Source organism: Dendrobium catenatum, unplaced genomic scaffold (genome assembly GCF_001605985.2).
Source record: "Dendrobium catenatum unplaced genomic scaffold, ASM160598v2 fragScaff_scaffold_671, whole genome shotgun sequence".
NCBI classification, from domain to species: Eukaryota; Viridiplantae; Streptophyta; class Magnoliopsida; order Asparagales; family Orchidaceae; genus Dendrobium; species Dendrobium catenatum.
Window position 1 is genome coordinate 846,464 of NW_021319133.1, and position 17,656 is coordinate 864,119.

General features: G+C 38.5%; 1 protein-coding gene across 3 annotated transcripts in view; it reads right to left on the reverse strand.

Annotated features, from left to right (window-relative positions):
* Positions 1–16,802, reverse strand: part of LOC110105651 (heat stress transcription factor A-5) — a 23,962-nt gene extending 7,160 nt beyond the window's left edge. For 2 of the 3 annotated variants that reach the window (XM_028695751.1, XM_020835240.2), the window contains exons 1-2: positions 16,447–16,802; positions 15,146–16,355 (exon numbers count right to left, since the gene is read on the reverse strand). In XM_028695751.1, the coding sequence (XP_028551584.1) occupies positions 15,189–16,355; positions 16,447–16,695 (1,416 nt within the window). In that variant the 5' untranslated portion in view covers positions 16,696–16,802 and the 3' untranslated portion in view covers positions 15,146–15,188. Of the gene's footprint in view, positions 1–15,003; positions 16,356–16,446 lie in introns of those variants that run through there. The other variant, XM_028695750.1, reaches the window with a different exon arrangement.
* Between the last annotated feature and the right edge of the window lie 854 nt (positions 16,803–17,656).

Here is a 17,656-nt window from a genome sequence, read left to right on the forward strand (position 1 = left end):
TCCCAGAGAAAACCTGAGAGGAAAATGGAGAAAAACTCGCCCAAACACTTGTACTTTACTAGTAGATGAAAGAAAACTTGCAAAGATACAAAGATCCTCTATTCGAGAGGAGGATCGCACTCTCCCAATCTCTAGAATTCGTTCTAGAGCCCAAGCCTCCAAGAAAACCCTAATTGCAATCAAACATCACATAAAAAAAACTCCCTAATTCCCTCATCACCTTTAATACAAGATATTTCCTAATTTAATTTCCCTCCCAAAACCTATCTCCCCACTCCGTTTGAACATTCAAATCCTTTGGAGAAGTGGGGCCCGCACATATTAAGCATTTCAGTTTAAAGGAGGCGGAGGTCTCCGCCTCCTATAAACCAGCGGCTGGTTATGCCGCTGGTTCTGGACCGGTTCACAGAGAACCGGTCTAACACATTTTTTACCATTCCAATCAAATATAATATAATAATAAAAGGGCTTCAAAGAATAATGTGAAAATTTTTAGTGGAACCATTGTCAAAAAGGAATCTAAAGATAATAACAATGATGTTATTAATGACAGCTTTAGGAATATGCATGAATCTAAACCAATAAAAGAGGTACATAATGAAGCAGGATCCTACTAACAAAATATTTTTTTTTTCAACCAACAGTTCAACAATTAAGCCTATTGAAAAGAGCTTAGCAATCTTTAATAGTCAATTTATTGCAAGATAAACGAATTCCAAGGAAACACCCTTGTTTCAGGCCAAAAATTTAAACAAGATTGTCAGAAAAAGTGAAATAATTTTAAAGAAAAAACTCAAATTTCTCAAGATTGATTTTAAGTCCCATGGTGTTTTGAAATTCTTGTAATGCATGGTGGAGATCGAGGACTGAGCAAGGTTCAATCATACCAAGAAAAAGGATGTCATCAAAATAAGATGACTATATGCTTAAAACCTCCATTAAGATACCAATCATTAATACTGCCGGAAAGCTCATCTATAATAATAATAAGGGAGATTTACATGCATATCATCCTATACTATTCTATTTACATACTTAAAATCTAAAACTTTAATATTTCATACATAGCACTCATAGTTCATTTTCATATCAAATATGAGTGATATAAATGAAATATATGAGTGGTAGGAAGGAAATATGAGTGGTATATTTGTTATTAAAATAATATAGGGTGGTATGTATGTAATATTAAAATTTTAGGTGTTAGATATATAAATAAGATGGTATAAAATGGTATGTATGTAAATTTCCCAAATAATAATAAAGGGATAGGGAAGAGAGGACAATTTTGTCTCAACCCATATGTTTAAAAATCCACAAAATTTCCCATTAACAATAACTGAAAAGAGAGCATATGGCATCCGTGTAACTATCCAAATAACAAACACATTGGGAAAGCCATTAATGGCAAGAAACTGGAGAAGAGAGAGATCAACTTAATTAAACAGCTTATTGAGATTAAACCTAGAACAAAATAACTTTTATGTTCATAACCAATGATAATATTTATAAGAATTTCAAGAGCTAGTAATATTATTAACAATGTCACTACCTTCAATGAAAGCATTAGATTCTTAGATTTTTTTTTTTTTTTTTTGAAATATTTTTTAATTCTATCTGAGGAAGCTTTAGATTTAGGGAGTTTTAATTTCTTGTTTCACGATCCCTCTATATTCATGATAAAAAAGTAGCATTTTAGCATACTAAAATTAATAAATAAATGTCATAAGAAATAATATACTCTTTATGATTTATAAAATATCAAAAATATTAATTTGTTCAATCATCCAACAATATTGCTTGAAATAATATATAAGTGCCTTCTATTACTATCCATGATAGCTATTAGTTAATATATTATCATATATGCTTAATATTTATTAGAATTTAGAAATATATGGTACTACTAATTTTTATAGGATTGTTCATGAGTAGGATTTTTTATCACATTTTATATGGATATTTGAAAATAAAGGAATTGGATATATAATCGACTGATGCCTCGATGAAAGATATTAACAGATGAATGCATCAAATGAGTCAATTTTTTCATCCAAGTGGTCTGCCAACTACTTTCTTTTTTTATCGTTGTCGTTGCTCAAAGCACAAAAATCAAGCATATTTTTGATGCAGGACTACAATGCTTTAGATGAATGTAAAAGGAACTTGCAAGATTTCTTGAATAAAATAATTGAGATTAAAACTTTTAGGAATCAAAACGATAAAAGAAAACGTGAGAGGGGTGACTACACTTAGGCCAAGTCACATGCCAAACGCTTGGATTATCAAAATAACTTGGAATTTTAATAACATGCAAATTAAGTAGCTTTCAAACAAAATCTCTAGGCTAACAATGATATTAGAAGCATAGAAGGCTAAGCTCAATTCCTACAATTACTAGGTTTGCCAGAGACAGGTGAACAAGACCTTCATGAATCAAATCAAATCACAAGAGAAAGTTAAACTACGAAAATACGAGAGTAGGAAGATTGGAAAACCTTTGCCCCAGTCTGGACGTAATCCACCACTGAACGGCACCAAGTTGCTCATCTATGGCTTCGATGAGAGTATCTAAAATGCGCTCCACGTATTCCTCGACGGTGTTGTCGAATTTCAGATTGACGTCGAAGAAAGTGAAGTGAAGGATGTGAACGAAACATTGCTCGTCGTAGGCAAGGTCGTAAGATCGGGATCGGCCTTGAATCGATCTCGTTGCTTTGAAGTGTTGAAGGAGGTGTCCCTTTGCGGTCATTGCCATTTTCCCTTGAAAGAGAGAGGTTTCTCTCAAGAATCTAAGTAAGAGAAGGTGGCCGGCCAAGACGAGAGGTTTGGGGAAATTAGGTTCAGATTTTGGGAGATTTAAGTGGAGGGAAATATAGTTCAAGCAATTTCCTTCAAGATCCCTTGATTGAAATAAACAAGGAAGAGGAAGGGAGAGAGGGGTCGGCGGCAAGGGTGAGAGGGAGGGGTTTTAATTTATTTCCAAAAGGAAAGGTTCTCCTTTGGAAAGAAATTAAATAAGAGGGCTAGGGGAACTTTCGACCAAGGATGAGGTGGAGGGGGAATTAGGAGGTGTTTCCAAGAGGGGCTTAAGTGGTTTTGGAAATAAATCCCAAAGGATTTATTGAGGGGGGCCGGCGGCAAGGGGCTAGGGAGGGAATTAAGGAAGCTTTTAATGCTTCCTGAAATTAGGTAAAGAGATTTGGGATGAAATATTTCATTCAAAATTAAAATAAAATCAAATAAGAAAGGGTTTGAAAACTTTCCTAAAATAGGATTGGTATTTTAGGAAACTTTTCAAATTCAAATAAATTTGAATTTGCAAAGCAAATGCATTACCTAAAATATTCAAACCCAATTAAGAAAGGGGATAATTGAAAATAAAGATGGAGGGAAAATCAAGTGAGGGGCCGGCGGCTTGTGTGGAGGTCGTGGATGGTGGTGGGGGCAAGGGAGGGTGGATCGGTTGGGGTGGAGAGGGGATGAAACCGATGGGAGGTGGTGGGGGATTAGGTGGCCTACGGCTTAGGATGTAGAGGGATTTTATGCCGGCGGTTAGGTGAAGAAGGGCAATAGAAATAGTTGAAGAAGAAGATGAACCACGAACCCGGCCGTCTCCAAAGTTGATGGGTGATCCAAATTCCCTCTCCAAGGGACCTCGCTCCAATCTCTCTCTCAAGCTTTCATAAGAACTCAAACATGGGAAAATTTTTTTTATCATTCAATCATTAACATGAAAAGAGAACAATAAGGCTATATATAGCCTCGTACAAATGACTCAAAAAAAATAAAAAAAACGACGATGCCCTCTGGGCTTACATACGACCTCCCTTAAGTAAGGGATAAAAGCAGAAACACTAATAAAACAAATACAACAATAAATAATAAAGAAAATACATAATACAACACATAAGTACATCGACTCAATTGTGGCCGTAGATCGACGGTCACGTCTCTGATAAACTTTCCAAGCTCTGATGTCCCCATCAATTTTCCTTACACCATATGAGGTTACCATTGATTTATACTGTAGAGGATTAATGCCAAAATATTGATTTTAAACATCATATAGAGAGTACGATCCACATCTCGGCTCTCAATGCGGTCCATCAACAAGTTTCAAGATAGTTGAGGAAGAAAATATTAAAATGTACGAAGATATGATTTATGATGCAACCGGTCCACAATTTAGAGAATATATGGAAGAGTCACCAAATAAGATAGCGCAAGACTTCTATAAATCATTATGTGTAGCTCAACAACCAATTTGAAAGGTTTACCACTCACTCCTAGTTATCAGTCATTATTAGGATGCCGAGTATTAAGAATGAATACAATGTTCATAAAGAGTATTTTAATCAATTTGTTGGACTGCTTAAGAAGATCAACCATGCAGAAAATCTAATTCTAGCACATATATGGAGCAACGACCTGAGAGTACTGAATCATCGGAGTACTGGATCATCGGCAACAAACAACCACATGCTTATAGAGCATGAAGGCGACACGCAAGTAATGAATGTTTTGATTTATTTTGTTGGTTTACATGCACTAATTTTGAATTTATATTTTTGCAGCTTTCATTCATCAAGATAGCAAACACATAAGATACAGGATATCATATGGAGCAAATATAATGCTCCATATCTATACAATTACAACAACATCAAGCCTTTATCCCACTATGTGGGGTCGGCTATATGAATCATTTTTCTCCATTGTACTTTGTTAAAAATTAAATTCGCATTTAAATCTAATAAAGAAATGTCATTTCTAATATTTTCTAGCCAAGTCTTTTTAGGTCTACCTCTACCTTTCTTAACATAAGTCAAATAAAATACATATACTTTCCTAACCGTGTCATCGAAAGACCACAATTTTATATGACCAAACCATCTAAGATGACTCTCTTTAATCTTATCTTGCACTGGAGATACTCCAACTTTTCACGTATACCTATATCTTGGAAGAAAATATCTGAAGAAGTTCGTGACAAATAGTTCTGAGAGTTTGAGATTAGTAATCATCACTAATGATGATCAACTTCCATTCTAATTATTCTAATCCAGAATGTTATGTTTCATAATGTCAAATGTCAATCTAGGAGATTTTCATTGGTTTTCTCAGCACAATGCCAACATAAGAAAGAAAAAAAAAAAAAGCGCGGTTCGACTCTCCTATGAGACATGTTTACAGATATTATAAAGTCGGGAGAAAGACCACTTTGGATTAGTGAGGGTGGGTAGGCTGAGTTGACCAGGGCTTGGGTCAACCCAAATTATAGTAAAAGAAGAGATCAGAATAAGCAGAACAAAGCCTTGAGCGTTGGGGGCATGGGCGCCCTCTATACTAGTGGCTCAGTTTAACACACTGAGCATAAATGATATTTGGTATGAATATATATATATATATATTGCAAAAAGAAGTATCATATTATATTTCAAAAAGAAGTATTAGGTAAAGAACCCACTTCCCTGGAGTTGCACACTCGCACCCACTAGCGCGAGGAGTACCAATAACGAGTGGATAAGCGAGTGAGAAAGGCTTATGTGAGTATTAAAACTTACAATAACATCAAAATTAGAGCAAGTGCGAAAATTGCAAATTGTTATGCAAATGCATCAAAGCAAGATGCAAGATGAGCTGCGTAGATTTTGGGAACAATTTCGAGAAAAGTTATAAACATAGAGTAGAGTTCGAGGACGAAAGAGGATTAGAGTCTAGAAGCTTGTAGTTTTTTTACTTTTTTATGGCTTTCTGTAATATTTAAAAATTGATGTATTTTGACTATCATTTAATAAATTTAGAATAATGTTCTTCTGAGATTTATGTTTATCTATTATATTGATTGATTTCATTTAAATGAATGATACATTCTTTGTGAATTATTATAGGAGAATTTATGAGGATGAGTTTTTTTTTAATGAGCTACAAGTTTATGGTGGATATACCATCTGAAATCATTCTGACGAGCGAGGGATGGAATATTCCACCTGAATTACTGGCAGAATTTCCGACAAAATTTTCAGTGAAATATTCCGCCAGTATTCACCCGGTAATACTGGCGAAATATTCTACATAAATCCACTGGATATGCTAATATTCCTGACAGTTGAATCGACGAAAATGTTCAGAGTATCCGTTGGAAATCTGTCAGTAATATTTCCGTGAAAAATAATCCACCGCAACTTGTTTTCTGATGCGAGTATTAGCAAACGATTGATATCCGCTAGAAATTTGTATTGCCGATGGAATTTGCTTTATTTTCAGTAGAAAAATCTGTCGAAAATTCACTAAATTTCTATAGTGTTTCAGGGGCGTGTCAATAAATAACCCGACCAGAATTTAACTCAAAATTTTGGGTTCAACTTAGCCGAATTATTCTTTGAGGCAGGCTCAAATTTGAAATCATGACCCGATTAATTTAAGGGCGAGTTTGTGTTGATCTAAAAACCAAAAATTATTTAAAAATTGACTCAATTATCATTAAGTTCAGATTAAACAAGTCAGATTTGAGTTATATGTTCGAGTTCGATAGGATCCACGAAAATTACACAATTCATATAATAAATAGTTTGAATGGAGGGTTTCGGGACAAACATTTTGATCTATATGAGTCGAGTTCAGGGTAGGTCAACTTTGAGTCAATCTCAAATCCAACCAGCCAATCTTAGTATCTTTATAGGTGGGGTAAGAGGCAAACAAGAAAAAACATGTCAAACATTGTTCACTAAGAAATGTTAATCATTGGTGGGAGTTCAATAATGATCGATAAGGAACACAAGTCGAGCAACAAGTGGAGATCGTGTCAATCATTCTCCTAATAGGTAGGGAGATGAGGCAATCGAGAAGATGGGCATCGATCGTTGATATTTGGTAAGAATTAGGTGATACTAGGTGGGCAATATCAAAAGTTAGATGATGAAGAGTGCTCAATTTGGTTGGTCTCCTAATAAATGGGTAGACCAGATTATAGGTAAGATGAACATCAAATGTTAGCGGCAAGTGGACGTTTGGTAGAGGCCATGGTGGGCATTGATGTTAGTCGTCAATCAACGTTGACAATGGAGATGATGAACACCCACATTGGTTGAAGGCCAATGTAGTATGGTGGGGTCAATGGGTATGGATATTGGTTGATAACTAATGTCAAGTGATGGTGCTATGGAATTCATCAAATTTGGCAATTCTCTTCACTAAAAATCATCCTTCTAATGTTTAGGAATAGGGCTTAATTGCAGATTTCTTAAAGATACAGTATGATCATTTCAACCTAAAATTTAGACACTCGATTAGGAAACACGAAAAGATTTCTCATGATCATTTAATATTTTTTAAACAGCTTAATATGTCAGTGAACCCAAAATTGAGTAATCTTATACCCATTTGGATTTGATTTGTAGATTCTTAATATTGTTGGGTCATCTCATTAGACCACACTATTTTGACTATAAGTTTAAAAAAAAAATTAATGACCGATCATTAATTACAAATATTTTTGAGCCAAATACTCAAGTCATTGGAGATCTAAAACATACATTACAAAATATGAGTTTAACCAGATAAATTTTTTAATGACATATCAATTTCAAATGATGAAGCTCGTGAGTCCTAAAATACTCTAGGCCTCAAAAACTGGTACTTAAAATCATAATTTTGCGGGAATTATAAGATGCAACCACTCTCTAAATATTAATGTGGTACTTACCCCTTGAATATAATTGAAACACTAATTTCTCCATTCATATGTTTGGTATCATCAAAATAAGCTCATTAAACCATGTGCTCATAAGATCAATAATATACTGCTTTTCTATGATGACAAATTTATGTGGCTAATTACATGAACTTAGTGCAAAACAACGCTACCCCACCTCATTACATAAAAATAAAGTAAAATGAATAATATGAATAAATTTTGGGTGACCCTTAAATATATGCATTTAAAATATTCCAAAGTACAATCATTTGACCTTTTGCCAATATAAAAAAGACATAATTAAAAATTGTCATGACAAACATGAGTAAACCATATAAAACAACTAAAATGTCTATTCTAAATGTTCTCTCAAGTTACCAAATTCTATTATCTGCTAAATGTTTTATAAAAATGTATGTAATTAAAAACTCAGTTCCAACAAATTTAAATTCAACATCTCCACAATATAGAATCACATAATATTTATTATCATCAAATTAAATATTAAGATACACATGAGTGCATACTCAACAATAGCCCCATATTTGATGATGACAATTTAATATTATATAACTACTTATGGTAGTAGCATTAGCTTCTTCCAAACTTGCAAATTTTGAATATAAATCATGAATATCCTAAATGCATTAAAATATGCCAATAAATAGATTGCATTTTTATTTCCCAATTTGGATGTATGTAGTTAGAAACCATAATGGCATTTAAATTCTACAAACACCTTGAAAATTTCTCAAAAATATTATTTTGTTTTCCCTTAAAATGAGTGAGAATGAAATCATCATTTTCTATATACAAGCAACAAAATGATCCCTAATATAAATTGTTCTCTGCATTTTGAATCGCTGTTACATAAACACAACCATCGGTTTTCTTCAATGTTAGTTTAAAGCCACTAGTTTATAAGGCAGGGTTTCCATGGAGGGGTAGTTACAGAGTGCTTATCAGTAGCCCACTGATGGACGCTATAAAACGACTAATCTTGATGAGTGCCAATTTATGAAGAAAAAATGACAGAAATATGAGTTTCTGCAAGCAATCCTATCAGTATGCCACAACTTATGATTATACACGCACATGAAGGAGCAACAAGCATGAAGAAAAGAAAATCCATTGTATAAACGAATCAGCAATTTAACATTCGAACCAGATATAAGTAAGAAATAGGTAAACGAAGTGATGCGGACATCGGCACAAAGATTTGGCGCATCTATCACAGGAGGCGTCGTAAATCGACGTCTCTAATTTAATTTGTCATTTAAATTTTATTTTATGAATTTTAGCTCTTGTTTTCAGTTATTTCATGTTTTACCCCTAGGTTAGTTTATGTGAGTGTTGTGGCCCAAGGGGCAATTTTGTAATATTTAATTTTCTCATGTTGTGGCCTATATATAGGGCCTCAAGCTATTGTAATAAGATGGTTGATTGATATGAAAAATTATTTTCCACACTTGTGTTCTTCTTGTGAGAGAGCGTTAGTGGGATTCCTATGAGAGGAATCGAAGTTGTCACCAGCCGCAGGATGGGTCCGGGCTCGTGATTTGAGATCTCTTGGAGAGGGAAATCGTATCACCCACCAACCTTGGAGATGGCCAGGTTCGTGGTTTTCTCGTTGTATTTTCGTCTTCACTCACCACCCTTCTTATTCTTCTTCGTCACATCCAATTCATCCACCAAATTTCCCCGCTCTTCCCCCACAACAAGCTCCACTAAAATCCTCACCATAGCCGTCGGATCTCACCCCACCCGAGCTTCACCCGATCCCACCCTCTTGGCCGCCGACCACCTTCCCCCATTAGCTCCTCCACCACTGGCCACTCTTGTTTGCTCCATGAATGAGGAGTCAATGTCACCTTAATGCTTGCCTAAAAGAGTTCAAATAATTTAGAAAATTATTTTCATACTTTGAAATTCGAATTTTGAATTTCAAATAGTTTCCTAAATTAGAAAGCTATTTTAGGAAAGTATTGAGTCTCATCCATGCTGTAATTCAAACTTAATTGGGTGAATTAATTTTGGGCGGTTTTCAAATTTTCAAATTCCCCTAATTTGAAATTTGAATTATTTCCTAATTTATCATTTTATTTTTGGAAAGTTACTAAATGAATTTTATTTGAATTTCAAATTCAAATAGGGTTTAATTATTTCTTTCCTAAATTCCACACCCCAATTAAGTATCACAATTAAAGCATTAAAACTCCCTTTCCATCCTTGCATGGCCGGCCCCCTCCTCTCTCCAATCCAATCAATCCAAATTAATTCCCCAATTAAGCATTAATGGCCTCTTAATTTGAAATCTATTTTCAAATTAAGCCCACCAATCTCGTTGGCATTATTTCATATTTATTTCCTTTTCTCCCTAATTGCTCCAGCCGAAATATTCAAAGCTCAGGCTTTAATCACTTCCCCAAAGCTGAGAGGGGAATAAGGAAAATACCTGTACATTAATTGCTCCCCCATGTTCCCGTCTCCCTCATTTTCCAAAATCCGTAGAAGGGAATTAGGAATTAATTCCCTAATTCCCTCCACTACTTCCCCTGCTGCAACCCCTCTCCCACCCATCTCCCCTTCCTCTCTCTCTCTCTAACGTTCACACCATGCTGGACAATTGCTGGAATCAAGGCTTGAATGCTCCTTCCAATTTCCCTTGCTCCTAAGCCTAGAAACCTGAGATTTCTCTCAGATTTTGGCTCCAAATCTCTCAGGTTTTCAGTAAGAAACCTGAACAAAATCTCAGATTTCCGGAAGGATCTTTTTTTTTTTTAGATTTTTGGAGAGGAGATCCTCTCCCTAGTGAAAATCTTGTGGGCAACCGGGGTGGTTTGAAAATCTTTGCAAATAACAGTCTAGAGTTTTACATGACCAGTTGTGATGCTAACTCGACGGAGTCAAGTATTCTCCCACCTGGGGAGAATGATGCGGACATCGGCACGAAGATTTGGCGCATCTATCACAGGAGGCGTCGTAAATCGACGGCTCTAATTTACGTTGTCATTTATGATTTATTTTATGAAGTTTAGCTTTTATTTTATAATATTTCATGTTCTATCCCTAGGTTAGTTTATTTGAGTGTGGTGGCTCAATGGGCATTTTTGTAATTTTTGATTTTCTCATGATGTGACCTATATATAGGGCCTTAAGCTATTGTAATAGGGATGATTGATTGATATGAAAAATTATTTTTCCACACTTGTGTTCTTCTTGTGAGAGAGCGTTAGTGGGATTCCTATGAGAGAAATCGAAGTCTTCACCAGCCGCAGGATGGGTTCGGGCTCGTGATTTGAAGTCCCTTGGAGAAGGGCAAAGAATCACCCGTCAGTCTTCGGAAGAGTCCGAGGCTCGCGGTTTTTTCATTTTCAGCCAGCACAAGTTAACTCCCTATCCCTCCACGTGAAATATGGAATAAGACATTTATTTCCTTTTCTCCCCACTTTGCTCATAGCCGAATTTCCTCAAAACTATTTCCTATTCTATTTCCCAAATCACTTTCCTGATTTTGGAAATAGAAAGTCTACAGTTTTTCCTACTTTTCCCCACCGTCTCCCTCTTAATTGTTTCGGATTGTTTCCCTAGTCAAATTCTTTTTGTTTCAAGAGGGAAATCTGAATTTCTCTCAGGATTGGGAACGGTGCCCTTCCTCTGTTTCTAGATTGCTGAAGTTCCTCTCAAATTTTGGGAGAAAAATCTGAACTTTTTCAGAAAAAAAAAAATTGTTTCAGATTATTGCCATCACCTCCCGTTCAGATTCTCTTTTGAGTGTTGGTTTCCTTCAGATTTTGGGGGATAGAATTTGGAACTAATTTCGGTTTTTTGTCCAGAACCTTCCTTGTTTTGTTCTTCCCCCAATTGCAAGAGAAACATCTACCCCGTTCTACATCACGAAGCCAAAGAGACATGTTAAATATGAAATGTGGTAATTGTCAAAGTTCAGTTATTTGATAGGAAACACTTGTAGATCTCAAGTAATTCCTATCAATCTTCGAAAAACAGCGAGAATTCTCCACAAAAATCCACACAAAAATAGGAAAAACAGTAGATATTTTGTAATATTTGATGAAATAGAAACGAGAAATAGCAAGATACAATTGATCCTCAATTCAAGAGGAGGATCGAACTCTCCCAAATCTCTAGACACCGCTAGAGTCCAAATGAAAACCTAAATCTAAGAGATCTCAAATTTCATCCCCAAATTCAAGATGCCCTAACCCTAGGAAAACCAACTATTTAATGCATACAAATCAAAAGGAAATCCCTAAACAATCCCTACATTCAAATTTTCCTTCTAATTCTCTCAAAAAACCATCCTAAACAACTTCATGGGATCCGGCTAGGGGTGCAAATGAATCAAGCCGACTTGCAAGCCAGCTCGGACTCGACTCGGTAACTAGCTCGACGAGTCGAGCTTATCGAGCTCGTGAGTCGAGCTCGAACACCATTTCGAGCTCAATTGTTTATCGAGCTCAAGCTCGAACATACCTCTGACTCTACTCGTTGGCTCGTCGAGTAGCTCGTATGTGTTACTGGCGGGAAAAAAAATTGGGTAGTTGCGAGCGGATGACGAGCTTGGGACTCGACAGCAGCCGCGACGATGAGCTCAGGACTTGACGGACGAACGGCAAACGTTGGATCTCGACGGCGGGCGCGACGACTAGCTTGGGAATCGACGGCGGCCATGACGACTAGCTTGGGACTCGACGGCGGCCGTGACGACAAGCTCAGGACGCTAGATCTCAACAGCAGACACGATCTTGACAGCAAACACGACGACGACCTCGTGACGACGATGTCGACGGCGGATCTTATCTTGAGTCGAGCTCGGGACGCTGGATCAGATCCAATGGATCTTGACTGCGAACTCGACGACGGTTGAGCAGACGCGATGGCGAGCTCGTGACGATAAAGGAGTTCGCAGTGGAGCTTGACGAGCCTACTCGGGACAGAGCTCGCAGCAGAGCTCGACTGAGCTCGATGAGCCGCTCAACATATGAGACGAGTAATAGCTCGAGCTCGGATTTTGAGCTCGACTCAAGTTCAAGCTTGAGCTCGGTATTTGATAGTTAAGCTCGACTTGAACACTGCCTGGCTCGAGCTCGACTCAACTTGTTTGCACCCCTAGATCTGGCAGATTGCGCAAGGCGTATAGGAGGCGGAGATTTCCACCCTTATTCGCCTAGGTTGGTCCCGTGTGGACCGGCTGGACTGATCCAATGGACCGATCTAACAATACTTTGCTCCCAAAGATCCACCTTGTCCGCAAGGTGGAAAGATGATACCCTCCTCTATTCCTTCTTCATCACAATTGGTAAGAACCTGAATATTTTGGTCCTTACACATGTGCCCCGGCATATACCTCTCATCACATCTAAAACATAGTCCCTTCGCCCTCTTCTCCTGTAATTTCGTCTCTATGAGTTTCTTGAAGTTGTCCCCAGGTCTTCCTCCTACAGTGTTTTCCTTCGAAGTCCCCCGAAGAGTATCCGGTGTTGGCTCCTTAGATTTCAATAAGGTGATGGTCATCATGTACGGGCCTCCTGAGCTGCTGCCTCTTGTCTCTCTCTCCAGGTGCATCTGATCTTCTACCAATTGAGCTAGCTCCATCGCCTCTCCCAAGTCACGGGGACTCATTACTCTAATCGTTGCTCGGATCTCTGGTGTCAATCCCTTCATAAAGTTCACCTCTAGCACTGTCTCAGGTCCAATCGGCTAGCAATATACTCGAACCTATCCCGGTACTCTATTACTGCGTCAAGGCAAAGAACTGCTCTTAGAAGTCTCCTCACATGCCGGTTCGGAAACGTTCTATCAAACAATCCTTGAACTCCCTTCAACTCTGTATGGGTCGTCGCATGTCCCTCCATTGGTACCAAGCCAAAGCTTTCCCTTCCAAACATAGGCCTGCTACCGTCAGTCTCTCCTCCTCCATCAACCCATTGACGCCGAAATATCTTTCAACCTTATAGATCCACTAGTGCGCATCCTCCCCTCAAAATTGGCATTTTCAATTTTCTCACCTTCGGATCGCCTCTATTCTCTCTGTTCCCTCCATAATTTCTCATTCCCCAAGGGGGTGGTTCCCCTCAAGTATCACAATCATCCCTTTTACATTCATACCCCAGTCTTTCATCAAATTACCGCCTTTTTCTCTCAAATTCAGCACCCCTTGGATCATAACAAACTTTTCCCCTTTCAAATTCCCCCCCCCCCCCCTTTGAGCATAATTACCCATTTTCCTTTTCAATCTCGCCCCTCTCCTCTCCAAATCAGCACATCTTAGTTCTTTTCCTATCTCTTCACGCCTCTCCTCGTTCCCTCTACACGGTTCCTCCCTAGAAACAAGCTCTACGAGAGGTATTGACTCTTCTCTATTTCGAGTCTCGACTCTCGACATCCTGATCTCCCTTTTGCCTAATTGGCTTAGGATTTTTCCCATCTACATGGCTATCGGCGCCTTTCCTCACCTCCGACGGCGATATTTTGGTTTGGCCCTCGATGCACTTTCTTTAACATCTCCTCCATAATAGAAAATTTCGAATCGAACTTATCATAAATGGCTGAAACATCTTTTTTTAAATTTGAAACTTAAGTTTGGAGATATGATATTTTAGATTTCATTTGTCTAATCTCCACTTCGAGGCATTCCTCCAATGCATCCATTTTCTTGGCCGCCATTGATGCCCGAATTTTTGTATAAATAAAAATTTGGACTTCTACATTCAAAAACAGCAACTTTCTTCTTCGAAATCCTAAAAGCAAAAGCTGAAATTCACCAAAAAAGCCCACCAAAGGTCCCAAAAATTGCTCTGATACTAATTTGATAGTAAACACTTGTAGATCTAAAGTATCTCCTATTGATCTTCGAAAAACAACGAGAATTCTCCACAAAAATCCACACAAAAATAGAAAATAGAGTAGACATTTTGAATTATTTGATGAAATAGAAACGGGAAATAGCAAGATACAGTTGATCCTCAATTCGAAAGGAGGATCGATCTCTCTCAAATCTCTAGACGCCGCTAGAGCTCAAAAGAAAACCTAAATCTAAAAGATCTCAAATTTCAGCTCCAAATTCAAGATGCCCTAACCCTAGGAAAACCAACTATTTAATGCATACAAATCAAAAGTAAATCCCTAAACAGTCTCTACATTCAAATTTTCCTCCTAATTCTCTCAAAAAACCTTCCTAAACAACTCCATGGGATCCGGCAAATTGCACGGGGCGTACAGGAGGCGGAGATTTCTACCCTTATTTGCCTGGGCCGGTCCCATGTGGACCGGGTGGACCGGTCTAACATTATTCCATGTATTTAAATTAATACAAAACAACCCCTAGTGTCTTACTAAACATTGATATGAATCTCACATTGTGTTATTTTTAAAGCTCAGAGAGAAAATTTACAAGTAAAAAGGTATAAAGTCGTAAGAGTGTACAGATTGAAGCATAGATCTGTCAAACGCACTCAAACCAAGCCATTTAAAGTGTCAGCTGCTCCATATCTTTTCTGTTTATCCGGTTATTTTCTTCCCCAGGCATTCTCACTTCTTGTGGAACTTCACAAGGATCCTCCCTCAGGCTAGAGCTTGCTTCTTCAGTATCCGAAGACCCAGGCCTTTCTGTCAGGAAATGCTCCCAGAATTTATCATTTACTCCTCCATTAGCAGGTAAAGGTGCTTGTTTGCCTGCTTGAGAAACCCCTCTAAATGGTGGAGCTTCAGCATCAGTCAACACCTGATTAGCATTCTTATTTTGCCCAGAAATGTAAGTACTATCATCCCCCGTATTGTCAATTGTTGCTCCAAGATCAACAGAGCTTGGAATTCTGCTCAAATTATTGCAGCTATCTATATGCATTGAAGAAGAGGCAAGGCTAAGTTTCAAGTGGCATGAAATAAGCCCATCCCCATCATCTGCTAACAATGAATTCTTCCTAGGGCAGATAGAAGCTCCGGTATCCGAAAGCTCAAGAGTCTCAGGTACTAAATGTAGGCATTCGATCCTGAGAGGGCAATCATCATCCCCCGGCCTCACTTGTGGACTTCTAATACCTTCATTGAAGCCCTGGTTACTGGGAGACACCAAATTGCTTTCAGAAAAGGCTGGGCTCAGCTCCAGCCTCAATTTATCACAAAAGTCTTGGCTGAAGACTTGGCCGACTTCTGTTGTAGGCTTTGAATTGCTACAAGAATTCTCACAGACGCTGTTATCCGCGACCTCGGGACAATACTCCACTCCCGGATGCCTTCTCTTCTTATGGAGAGCAGAGGCCGAAGAGCCAGCCATGATAACAAGATTATCAAGAAACTTAGGGTTTTGGACGGCTCTCTGAAGAAAAGCGACCATTTTAGCCTGCCTTTGCTCCATATTCAGCAGCCTACGCTCGATATCTTCGAGCTGGATTTTGGTCCCGGACTGCTGCTGCTTGAAGCGCCTTAGATCGGCCTGGAGCACCACCTTCTCTTGCTGAAGCCGCTCAATCTCCTCCTCGAGTACTGCTCGCTCTGCATCCGCGGCGACAAGCGGTGGGTTGCTGTGGCTGTGAATCGGCTTCCGGCGGTGGATGTTTTTTAGCATATTCTTCTGACCCTTGACAAATTCATCGTTCGCAAACTCCCAACGTTCCGGGTCGATCTTCCGGAAACCCTAGGGACAAGAAGAAAAACGCAATTCTTGATCAAATTTCACGGCTGGAGAAACAAAACCCTAACTCTAGAATAATGGAATGAGCGATTACATAAGTGTTGAGTTGTCGGATAAAGCTGGAGAAGTTGTTGTGCTTGAAGTAGGTGGGAAGGAGACGGGATGAGAACTCCGGCGGATTCCAGACAACAAAGCTGGTCTTGGAGTTGCTCCACGAGACGATGTCGTCCGTGGAAGAATCGTCGACCATGTCATATGTTTTGACGAGAAAGGGTGCGGGTCCACCAGCTCCCGCGGAAGAAACGCCGGCGATAGCATCGACGGCGGACGATGTTGGCTCCATCGGAGGAGTTTCCCTTGAGCTAGGTTCGCAGAAACTGCCAGAATCGGGCTGAGACTGTACGTTGGCCGGCAGAAAACAGGTAGCAGATGAAAGATGGCTTGCTCGGGAAGGGCAAATTATTGGGTAGGTGACCGAACGCAGAGATAGGTTCGGATAATAATAAAATATTATTTTAAAATTAGCGCAACTAAAGCGCAACTAAAGCGCAACCAAAGCGCAACCAAAGCGCAACCAAAGCGCAACTAAAGCGCAAGTCAAAAAGCGCAACTAAAGCGCAACCAAAGCGCAACTAAAGCGCAAGTCAAAAAGCGCAACTAAAGCGCAAGGTGACGCGGCAAATTTTTATTGGCTGTCCGAACTTATCTTTTGGCTCCGGTCACCTGACCCAATAATTTGCCCAAAGATTGTGGCTCGTAGGCGAAGTCGCTGGGCGAATTCGGATGCAGAAGTTTCTCCGCGAAGCTGACACGAGGGAGGAGCAGTCGAACTATGTCGTCCGGGATTCGTCCCGATACAATTACAGAGCTGCCAAGTAACCAAAATATATTGGACCCAGTGTAATCCGGTGATACGGCCCATCTGAATTGTGTGTGAGTTAATAATCCACCGGTTGAGAAAATTATTATGTCCAATGTCCGGACATCAATTCAGACGAGTCATATCATCAAAATATATCAGGACTCAGTATATTCAGGTGATGTGACGCATCTGGATTGGGTGTCCGGAAGTCCGGTGATCGGACTTAATAATTCAATAATATATATATATATAATATATATATATATATAACTTTTAACATATCTCTTAATTTTTATCAAACATCGCCAAACATTACCCATGGAAAAAATAGTGGCCAATGGTGGGGGGTAAAAGCTAATGATAATTATTTTTAAAAATACTTCAAAAATCTTAAAATTATTATGACTATTTTTAAAAATAATTTAATTTAATTTAAAAAAAC